Below are 11,639 nucleotides of genomic sequence, written 5' to 3' on the forward strand. Positions count from 1 at the left end.
CTGCGGCTCTGGGCGGGGCGCGGGGCGGGTCTCAGTGCGCCGGGGCTACCCCCGCACACCTGGCTTTTTCTCCCAGGTAAAGTGGTCTTGTGGAGGTAGGCTGAGTCCGCAACTAGCCGGTGCTCAGACCCGCGGAAGGCTGCCTCCAGCAATCGGTAATTCCAGATATTTACTGAACGCCATGCTAGTCTGAGGGATACCGCAGCAAACAAGACAGTCCTGCCCGAAACCTCTGCGGGGTCCGCTTCCTGCCCTTCAGACTCTTGCCTTCCCTCACCCAACCTCGCGCTTGGTCCCTGCCTGCCCTTGGAGGCTTCTTAGATCACGTTCACCCAGCCCAGGGCCGGCTTCGTAGGTTTGAGAGACGGGACCTTTTTCATCTTTAAACTGCTCCTTCCTCCTTCCCCCAGGGGACCTTTCAGAGGGTTGGCTCGTGCACATGTCCTCATTGTGGTCGCCAAGACTGGACACTCCCTTTCAGCTGGCTCTTCTCTGAGTTCCTGGTTTGTTTTCTATCATACATTTACTGAACCTGTGCTCTTGTGCAGGGCACAGTCGAGACCATACAGAAGCTGTGAGCATTATAAGGAACAGCCTGTTTGAGGCTTTTACAGCTTCCTGAGGTCTAGTTTCTTTAAAATTTGGAGTGACTCTTTTCGGATGTCTACTTTGCCACGAATTTACCTGATTGCCAGGTACCCTTCTGTAGCAGAGGGTGCACTATAGCCAGGAAGCCTGACATCTCAGGTCCCAGATCTGCACCTAACTTGCTGCCCTGTAATCTTTGAAGGAGGCAAAGTACACTGTGTGTGTGTTGTGGAGGAACACTTGCCTAGGAGTCACCAGACTTGGGACCTGTCCCAAGTTGGCCTGTCTTGAGGGATGTTGAGCTCAGCCTAATCACCTCCCCTCAGTCAAATGAGATTTATCAAGACCTCGTTTCTTTCAGCGCCCACTGTCTGTTCAGTCAGCAATTTGCCTCATTAAGGAAGCCATGCAATTTAGCAGCAAGAAAAAGTTCCTACAGATTTACCTGCTGAAAAAATCCCCACACTATCTACAACAACTAGGTTGCTTCTTAATGGCCGCTGGTATTCTGATTTTCAAATGAATTATTGGAAAAATTTTGAGACCAGGCATTTTATCCCTTATAATGTATTAAACCAAATATTTCCCCCCATACTGAAGTAGCTTCAGATAGATCTATAAAGGTGATTTTAAAACCCCCAACCTCAGTTATTAAGCTGGATGAAAACAACAAAACCCAAAATACCAACCACAATACTATTTCACATCTAAAAAATTAACAATACTTCATTAATACCAAATATCATGTTCAAATTTCCTTAATGATGTCAATTTTACATTTCCTGAATCATGATCCAAATAGGGTTCAAATGTTGTATTGATTGTGTGTCTCTCAAATCTCCTTTTATAGGTTCTCACTCCATCTCCATTTATTTTATGTTTGCAGCTTATTTTTTGAAGAAATCAGATCCCTTGTCCTGGAGTTTCCCAGGACAAGGATATTGATTGGATTTCCACTGTATTTATTAGCATGTTTCTCTATTCTTTTACCTCCTGTAAACTGGTAGGTATATGTATAGAGTTGATTAGATTTTTGGCAATATTTCACATAGGATGTCAGTGTTAAAAAGTGAGAAGAGTGCACGTGTTCGGGTCTTTATAATAAAAATTGCATTTTGTTACGTATTTATTAAAGACAATCATTTATAGTTTATAAAAAAAATACTGCCCTGATATACACAAAAATGTCTTGATAATGGTAATTAAAAGGAGCACTCCTACCCCCCTTGTGTCCACACAATCAATATTCAATCTAGATTGGCTTGATCTTGAAGTGTAATCCAATAAGACTGAAGACCAAACACTTCAGGTCCTGGACAAGATAATAAAATACTCGTAAGCCTTCTGGATCCCTAAAATGCAAGAAGAAAAAAATGTTTAAAAAGCTGAGAAAACTCAGCAAAAAAATACCACTTACTAACCCAGATTATTTATGTACCAGGATATTCCTCATAGAGGTATTTACATAATTAAAACTTTGAAAACAACCCAGTGTCCAAAAAGAAGAAAAAGCCTATATGCTATATATTAAAATGTAATATTATGAGGTAATTTAAAATGTTAAGGTTTCTTCTTAATGAGGAAATGCTTATATTAAGTGGGAAAAAATCATGATTAAAGTAACAGGCTGTTGATCTCAATTACATTTTTTGTGCTTTAAAAGACTATATATATTTTTTAAAGCACAGGAAAAAGACAAGAAATACTTTAAGATGGTTATCTAATTGATAAGTTTACGGGCTATTTTCACCTTTCTACTTTTCTGTATTTCCTATATTTTCAACAATGAACATGTATTACCTTCAGAATTAGGAAAACTTATTTTTGAAGTAGTACTAAGCAGGACCAAGAGGCTGAAGATTACTACAGCATAACTGGGTAAGAACAAGACTGTTCCTGTGAAGACAGTTATGCCTAACATGTACTAAAAGTGAGCCATATCTAACCCCAAATCCTCAAAGCACAAGACCCAAAGAGGTTGCCAAATTCTAAGGATTCTTTGTAGCATGTAGATTCATGTCTCAACTTTATAATTTACCCTGACAAAATGAATTTTTAAATTTATATTCTGAATAATTTCAAGTTTCACTAAAGTCAGGCTTTAAGATGTGCTATCGGAATAGCCAACACTGAGGAAGGTGTTCAGACTCATTGATTCTACAGTTTATTTCCAGCACTTGTTTTTTTGTGTTTCATTTCTGTTCTGGCCAGATTCTTACCCACTTTGGCTGCTCTTATGGCATTACTCTGTGTGTGTGTCACTGAGAAGCTCTTATTAACAATGATTGACTAAAACACCAAAAGCAAAAGGAGCAAGCCCTTGAAAATATATAATTTGGAGTCTCTCTATTGAGGGGGACAAAGCTGACCAATTCTGTCTTACATTTGTACCAGATCTTACCATAATGGTCCCAATTTGGTTAAGGGTTTCATATCAGCCTGCTCTAAAACAGACACATCTGGATATAAGGATCATGGATACTTACTTGGATTGATTGACATCAATAAGGGAACCAATTTTTGACGTTGTGAAAGAAATATGTTCATCTCCAATGACAATTTCAAGCTCCTAGAAACATGAAATGTCAATTTAATTGGATTTTTCATCAGTCACACAGGAGAAGGGTTCATCATCTGCCAAATCACATAAACTATAATACAGCTGGCCACATTCCCAAGACCAGTTCAATCTGAGCCCTAAACTGTACTGGGCACTGGAAACAAAGAGATAAATAATTGGTATGAGATAAATACTGGTTTAGCCCTTGAGTAGCTTATACTCTTAGAGGAAGTTGTGTGTGTGAGGCTCCACCATTTAGAAGAATTTACATCATGCTTTGTATAGGACTTTTCATTGTTAACAATGTGGAGTAACGTATAAATCTGTTTTACGAATACTTAAGAATCTAACTTTTCTGGGCAACATGGGACAAGTAAAAGAATTCCAGACCCTGAGCAGATCCCAGCTTTGTCACTTACTAGCTGTATGCCCTTGGGTCTGAATTTCTAAAGAGTGAAACAAGTACTATAATCTTAAAAAAATATATATATATTGGGTGGGGAATTGTAGGGCGGTGCCTATGGGACAGATCAGCAAAACCAAACAAACATCTCTGCCCTTGTGGAACTTACAATCTATTTTTTCAATATTTATTATTTATTTATTTTTGGCTGAATTGGGTCTTAGTTGTGGCATGTGGGATCTTCATTGAGGCATGCAGGATCTGTTGCTGCAGCGCTCGAGTTCTTCCTTTGTTGAGGTACGTGGGCTTCTCTCTAATAGTGGCTTTAGCTGCCCCGTGGCACGTGGGATCTTAGTTTCCCCGACCAGGGATCGAACCCGCATCCCCTGCACTGGAAGGAGGATTCTTTACCACTGGACCACCAGGGAAGTCCCAAACTTACAATCTATTGAGCTCTACTTCTTAACACTCAGATTTGAAAATGTTAATATTTTATCATATCTGTGTCAGATTTCTTTTTTAAGAAATATTAGAGTTTAGACCCACCTCCCACTCTGTTCTCCTTCCTGCCTCCCCAGAAGTTGGGGTGTATTCTTTCCAATCATGATTTTATATTAGGTAGTATATTTTTAAAATTTTACATAAATGATCGTACTATATCTTTTTGCTTTTTTCATTCAACAAGGGTTTTTGTTAATTTGTTTTTTATTGAGTTAACATTGTTTTTTTGTTGCTGTTGTTGTTTTTGGCCACACCATGCAGCTTGTGGGATCTTAGTTCTCTGACCAGGGACTGAACCTGGGCCCACGGCAGTGAAAGCAACGAGTCCTAACCACTGGACCACCAGAGAATTCCCATATTGGGTTAAAATTGGTTTAAAAGTTTCATGTGTACAATACTATATTTCTACTTCTGTAAATACTAGAGTGTGCCCACCACCCAAAATTTAGTTTCCATCTGTCACCATACAGTTGATCCCCTTTACCCATTTTGCAACACCCCCTCCCCACCTCCCCCAGCCCCTTCCCTCTGGTAACCACTACTCTGATTTCTCTATCTATGTGGTTTTGTTTGGCTTATTCATTTATTTTGTATTTTGTTTTCAACAAAGTTTTTGTAGGTAGATCAAGTCCATTAGTTTTAAATGCTTTAGAATATTCATTTCCCTATTGAAGCAGACTTAAGTTCCCAATTTTTGTTTCTATAAACAATGTGGCAAAGATATCCTTCTATGCATCTTGTGTATATATGTGAAAATCTCTCTAGGAAATTCCTAGAAGGTAAACATATTTTCAGCTCTGCTAGACACTAACAAATCGTTCCCTAAATGGTTGTAGCAATGTTGTTTCCACCAGTATATATGAATCCCCCTTTTCTTTCTCATATCCTTTTTAAAACTTGGTGCCTTTTTTTTTTTTTTTGACCATTCTAATAGGTCTGACATGGTATTTCACTGTTGTCCTCATTTTCACTTTTCAAATAAAACTGTAAATGTTTTCATAAGTTTATTACCCACTTGTTTTTCCAGTTCTGTAATTGTCTATTCATAACCCTTACACATTCTGCCACTAGTTTACCTTTTTATTATTAATTTGTAGTTCTTTATATATTCTGGATTGAAATGCTTTGCCAGTTATGTTTTGCAAATACCTTCCTCTAACCTGTGGCTTATCTTTCTATTTTATCTTGATATCTTTAGATAAAAAGAAGTTTTAAATTTAAAGAAGTCAAATTTACTAATCTTTTCCCTTGAGGAGTTTAGAAAACTTCTCTACCCGGAAATAATAAGACAGTCTATATTTTCTTTTATGTCTTAAAATTTTGCTTTATTTCTATAAATCGTCTAATTAAAAAATACTCTGTAAATATATTGCCAATCAACTTGGTATACTGTGTTAAACAGTCCATCCTTTTTCTATTAATTTGAAAGCTCAACTCTGTCATATACTGTTCCAAGTTCCCGTATACTCATGGGTTAATGTTTCTGGGTTCTCTATTCTGTCCCATTGGTTTAGTGGTCAATTCCTGAGGCCATGTCACCATACAAATGACTATAGTTTTATAAGAAATCTTCAAAATTATCTTGGCTACTCTTGCCCCTTTGATCTTCCATGAATTTGAGGCTCCATCAGGTTTTAGGAAAAATCCTGTTGTGATTTTGATCTGAATTTATAAATTATTTTGGTGAAAATCGATATAATATTGAGTCTTCCCATCCACAAAAATGATACATATTTTTATGTCCTTCTGTAAAGCCCTTTCCCATAAGTTTTATATATCTTGTTAAATTCACTCCCAAGTTCTGTACAGCTTTTGTTGCTGTTATGAATGGGATTTTGTTTTTAATTACACTATCCAGTAGGTTGTTGCTGGTATATAGGAGTATGCCTTGCCCACTTCACAGGACTACTGTGAATGCTGAATGAGCTAATGGAGCTGAAAATTTTATCAATCCTAAAGCAAAATACGTATATATAGTATTACTAAGATCTCATGAACGTTAATTAAAAAGTTAACTTGAGTAAGTACTGAGGATGAGATTTTTTTCACTCTTCCTCAAGAGTTAGTTGGCCCATCATTCTGAGGTTAATTAGAATAAGCTTATATGAGTTTTCATATTAATTTAATAAATATAATTATTTTTGAGCTTTTACTATACACTGGCACTATTTCAGTCACTAGAGATATAGCAGTGGAAAAAATAGGTAAAGTCCTTGTACCGAGGAGTATGCATGTGTATGTGTACGTCTGTTGCAGTGGAGGAGGAAGAGAGATGCATAAGGAAAATCAAACAAGGCAATTTCAGACAATGATAAATGCTATGAAGACAAAAACCAGATTTTTTTTTTTAAGTGGTGGGGAAAGGCATTTTAGATTGGACGGACAGGCAAGACATCAATCACTGAGGAAGTGACATGTGAAGACCTCAATAATAAAGACAGTTGGATAGAATGTTCCGGGCAGCATGTAGGAAATGCAAAGGTCCTAAACTAAGAACCACCTAGGTGTATCCGAGTAACAGAAATAAGACCGGTGAGGTCTGAACACAGTGAGAGATGGTGAGAATAGTAGAAAGTAAGGTGGGAATGTGGACTTTATTTTAAATGCAGTGGGAAGCCACTGGAGAGTTTAAAATTAGTGGAATAAACAAATTTACATTTTAAAAGATTACTCTGGCTTCAGGAAGGAAAAAATGGGCTGTACAGGACAAAAGAAGAAACAACGAAATCAATTAGAAGTCTGGATTAGGAAAGCAGCATTAAAGTGGAAAGAAGAACCTGTCCTATTAATTCTGTCAAATATGACAGTGGCTTTTATTTTTTAATTGCCACAATGTTTTCAGAATAAATATCTAAGCCATGAATTTAAACAGATATACTTAGTTGCCTGCATGATTTTCCATTAGATTGTTGAAATAACTATGTTTTATTTATCTTTGCACCCTCACAACGTTTTGTCCATAGTCATTACTCAGTAAGTAATATGGGCAGCAAGTACTCTGAGAAGCAAGGGAGGGATCACAAGAGGAAATTAAGGGCTGGGCTCTAGGTGGAGAGCAGCACCACCTGCTCTCCCCGATCCTCTGTGTGGGATTAGTGCTTTCTTAGACCAACGTGCTGGTAATCTGCTCTGTGTAGGGCTCCATATCGCACATCCATACATGAGTATATTCAGTATCATATGCAGAGCAGTAAACCTCATCTTATTTGTAAGATTTTTGCACTGTGGATAGTTGCTGAAACACCCACCTGCCGGCCCACTCGGTCAGGAGGAGGCCACAGAGCATCATCCTCTTTGGTAATTTCACTGTCATCAATTATTCTCTTCAGTTCCTCCATCACACTTCTATGTACATAAGCCTGAAAGCAAGTTAAAAAACAGAATTTAAACTGTATCGCTAAGCAGCATTCTGACTCAGATAGTGATGAAAAATAAAAAGACTACTCATGAAAACTTATTTCTGGCACCTCTGTAAGTGGGAAGACATTCCGGCTTGACCTCAGCATGCCAAGAGGATGGCAGGGTCAGAAGTGCCCAATGACTACACCTCAGTCCCCCAACTAGTAGTTTCTATTTCTTGGTACATCCTGTTCATGTGGACCTACTCCTTGCCTACCTACAAAACTCACACTTGAGCCCCAAACAAAAGATCTGTGAGTAACTCTGGTTCATTTTAACTAAATGACATGCTTCTGAAGGGCAGAGATATGTCTTTTGCATTTCACGTATTAGTCCACATTAAAAAAAACTGTGAGGATGCTAACATGTGTGGGTAAGCATAATACTGATTGCTAATTAAATACAATAGCATGAGAATATACTGACTGTTAAGATAATATACTGACTGTTAAGGTTTCATCAAAGTGGTTAAAAGAATAACTTTGACGAAACCTTAACGGTGTGGTAGAAATCATGCCAAAATGGAGCACACGGACTTGACAAAGGCAGGCACAGGTCTGAATTCCTGCTCAATCTCTTACTAGGAGGGCTAACTTTGTACCAGCCCCATTATTAATATCTGGGCCTTCACTGTCTTATCTGTAAAGGGTATATAATACCACCCATCACAGAGACTTACAGTAAGGGTTAAAATAAGCTCACAGATGTAATACCTAGTGTCATGCCTGGCATCTAACATGCATTCAGTGATGTTAACTGCTTTCCCATGCTCCCTTCCCCCATTCAAATGCAAATTAAAAGAGCTCTATTGAGTGCTAGGTACCAGGGAATACATCAAACACTAAGTTAGTGGGGTGGTAGGTTTTCTGTTTTGGCAGATGAAGCAACTGAAACTTATCAAGTTCAACCAGGAAGTGTGCCCAAGGTCACAAGGTTAGTAAGTAGCAGATTCAGGGTTCAAACCAAGATTTGCAAGACTTCAAATGATTACCCGTTACCGATTCAGCATTGTTAAAGAAAATATAAACTAAAAGAAGATTTGAGAAAAACTTTAGAAGCTATCTACAGACATGTCTATACTTCCCTGTTCTTTATCTTTCAATACTACTCACACAAAGAACAAAAACAGGACAAAAGGCTAAACGGCTCTCAGAGGATTCATTACCTCTTTTCTGATCATGACATCATTTTTGTAATTGCTGTTGTTGGCGTATCTCAATTTCCCTGTGAGGGGCAAAAAACAAATTCAATATATAATAAAAACATATAAATAAAGCCTGCCTTATCAGTAAACAAAGAATGTTGCCACCATCAAGCCACCAGCCACACCACTCCCAGCTCCCTCCCCACGGGTGCACCCTGAGGGGATTCAGGGTGGGGGAAACAGGATACTGGCCCTAGATAGTTAAGGTGCATATCAAAGGAATGACCTCAAGGAGCCAAGCATCTTCCTCTACATAGGAAAGTGCTAACTTCTTTAACTTGAGCTGCCTGGTATTTCTTTAATTAATAGTTAATAGTAATATTTTGATGTTCTGACTACCTGTTTTTTTTGTCTTTGGGTTTTTTTTTTTTTTTTTTTTTTGCACAAACTCCTATATATTCTGGCTCATCCCTTACCTCTTCGGAACAGTCCCTCAAAGCTATCTGAGAGCCTGTCTCCCAGGCTTAAGTCCTCAGTATTTCTGCCGAATAAAACATAATTCTCAATCTTTAAGTTGTGTGTTTTTTTTTTTTTCAGTCGACACTATTAAATAGCCTCCTAGCCAAAAATACAGCTGACAACGAATTACAATTCTTGCAAAAGCCAGCTCAGGTGTGAGAAAAGAACAGACTCTTTTGTGACTGGCAAATCATGTCTCTGCAGGTTAATGTCCTCAGCTGAAAATAGGAGAAATTGATAACTCACCTGCACCCAGGGCCTTCTAAGGCTCAAAAGAGTGGTGAAAACTTCTGAAAACTGTAAAACACTTTTTACATATATTAACATGTGACTGTGAAAAAACTCTCATCTATCCTTATGATGGAAAAGCTGTGGATTTATTATTGAGCATATTTGGTATACAAGGCCCTTTGTGCATATGTGCATCTAACAGGCTAATTTGGGTATATAGGGTGGATATGAAGGAGAAGATAAAAGGAAATAGAGGAGATAATTATTTCCCTATGGAAGGCACACTAAAAAGAGCCAAATTAATTGATGCCTCACTGCACTGTCTCTCTGCCTCGCGTCTCTCCTTTCAGGTCATTCTCCATACAGTGGATAAAGTGATATAGTAACAGATGGCTCTGATTAGGTTACTCTAACACTCTGATACCGACAATGGCTTCCCACTGCCTTCTTGATAAAATCCAAATCCCTTAATGTGGCTTACTGTTAAGCTGAGCCCCTTTCCAGCCTCACTCCTATAATAGTCCTCTCTCACAGAGCTGGAGTTAATCAAACTATAGCTGACCCTTAAACAACGTGGGGGTTAGGGGTGCCCACCCTCTACACAGTCGAAAATCTGAGTATAACTTAAGAGTCAGCCAGCCCTCTGCATCTGCAGTTCCTTGGTATCTACGGTTCCTTACCCGAGATTCAACCAACTGTGGATCATGTAGTACCATAGTATTTACTATTGGAAAAAATTTGCATATAAGGGGACCCATGCAGTTCAAACCTTTGTTGTTCCAGGGTCAACTGTCTTGGTTTCTGCCTGAAACATCCTATGCACTTTTTGGGGTTTCAGCCTCCTTGCTGTTAATGCTGTCCAAAATGCCTTCTTGACTCATCTGCCTAACCAACTCCTACACATTCCTAAAGACTCACACACCCCCTTCCCCGTGTCATTTTATACAGGAAGCCTTCTTTGACCCTTCAGGATAGGTTAGGTGCCTTCTTTCTGCTCCTAGAATCTTCTGTTTCTTTCTACCACAACACCCAATACACTGTCTTGCTATTGTTAACAGAACTTTCTCTACAATTGGGGCTTGTCAGTTCATCTTTGTGCCCCCATTTAGTGGAAGTTTTCTGTCATCTTTGACTCCTTTTCCTTCACCGTACTGGCCACGCCCCAAATCTTATCAATTGGCAAAGTCCTTTTGGTTCTGCCTCCAACAGTATCCTAAATCCTTCCCTCTACTTTTACTATCACTCTAGTCCCAATCAACATCCTTTTTGTCTTAACAACTGTAACCGTCTCCCATTAAGTAGTTGCCATTCTTGCCCATTCTGCACCTAATAGTTACAATACTTTTTCAAGAACAGATTACATCTCTGCTTGAAACTTTCCAATTGCTTCCTGCTGCACTTAGAAAAAAATCTAAACTCTACCATAAAGACTACATGGTGTGACCCCTGCATATCCGACATCATCTCCTACTATCCTCCCCAGAGGTCAGTACTCTTCAGCCACACTGGGCACCTGAAACATGCCTAACTCATCTCTGCCCTACGGCCTTGACACTTGTTTCTCCCTCTGCCTAGAATGCTCTTCTTCCTGAGCTTCACAAGGCTGGCTCCTTCTTGGCAATTAGATCTCAGTTCAAACATCTGCTCTTCAGCGAGTTCTCCAATGGCCACCCTTTCTAAAAGCGGCCCACCAGCAATTATTTCATCATTTTATTTTCTGACCACTCATCACTATCTGGAATCTTTTTTTTTTTTTTAGATCTCCCAGCACGAGGATACAAGTTCCATGAAAGAGGAAGCCTGTCCATCGTTCACTCCTGCACCCCAGAATGTGGAACAGAACCTGGCACAAGATAGGCGCTCAAGTAATGTTTGTTGAATGAAGCATTATGGTCAAAAACGTCACTAAACAGAAGTCCGTGCACACATACAGAAAGAACCAGTGGGGAGGACATAGGATCGTTCCCTCCAAATCAGCGCCTCACAGCCATCTGTCCCTTCCTCCTCCAGTTCCTCGTACATTCCGGACCCCCGGCCTCCCCACTAGCCCGCCCCCAGGCCTAGTCCTCGCTCCCGGGAAGCGGGAGGCTTCTCTCACCGTCCGGCCGGAACTCAAACTCCAGGAATTCGTGGCCGAATTTGCCCTTGTGACCCACATAGTAACGCAGATAGAAATCACTCTCCATAGCTGGCAAAAGGCAACCAACACCAAACTTTAATAGCAAACCTCACCGCCGCCGTACGCCCCCGACACTGACGTTTACGGTGGCGCGCGGAAGTGACGTCAGGCAACG

At 39.6% G+C, this 11,639-nt stretch overlaps 1 protein-coding gene across 1 annotated transcript; it reads right to left on the bottom strand.

Annotated features, from left to right (window-relative positions):
- Positions 1-1,678: 1,678 nt before the first annotated feature.
- On the bottom strand, positions 1,679-11,625 carry MAGOH (mago homolog, exon junction complex subunit). Its single transcript, XM_024739293.1, has 5 exons — positions 11,444-11,625; positions 8,617-8,675; positions 7,301-7,411; positions 3,075-3,157; positions 1,679-1,940 (listed from the first exon to the last, which is right to left on the bottom strand). The coding sequence occupies exons 1-5, from the start codon at positions 11,529-11,531 to the stop codon at positions 1,841-1,843; spliced, it is 441 nt and encodes a 146-aa protein (XP_024595061.1). The 5' UTR covers positions 11,532-11,625; the 3' UTR covers positions 1,679-1,840.
- Positions 11,626-11,639: the final 14 nt, after the last annotated feature.

The sequence above is a fragment of the Neophocaena asiaeorientalis genome, unplaced genomic scaffold, assembly GCF_003031525.2.
Source record: "Neophocaena asiaeorientalis asiaeorientalis breed wild unplaced genomic scaffold, Neophocaena_asiaeorientalis_V1.1 scaffold138, whole genome shotgun sequence".
NCBI lineage: Eukaryota > Metazoa > Chordata > Mammalia > Artiodactyla > Phocoenidae > Neophocaena > Neophocaena asiaeorientalis.

Bases quoted from the DNA above. Each gene is read 5' to 3' on its own strand.
- MAGOH (XM_024739293.1), bottom strand. From the start codon at position 11,531: ATGGAGAGTGATTTCTATCTGCGTTACTATGTGGGTCACAAGGGCAAA. The intron at 8,676-11,443 runs GTGAGAGAAGCC...TGCCCCTCACAG, and splicing joins GTTTGAGTTCCGGCCGGACG to GGAAATTGAGATACGCCAAC. The intron at 7,412-8,616 runs GTAATGAATCCT...ACTTGCTTTCAG, and splicing joins ATGTCATGATCAGAAAAGAG to GCTTATGTACATAGAAGTGT.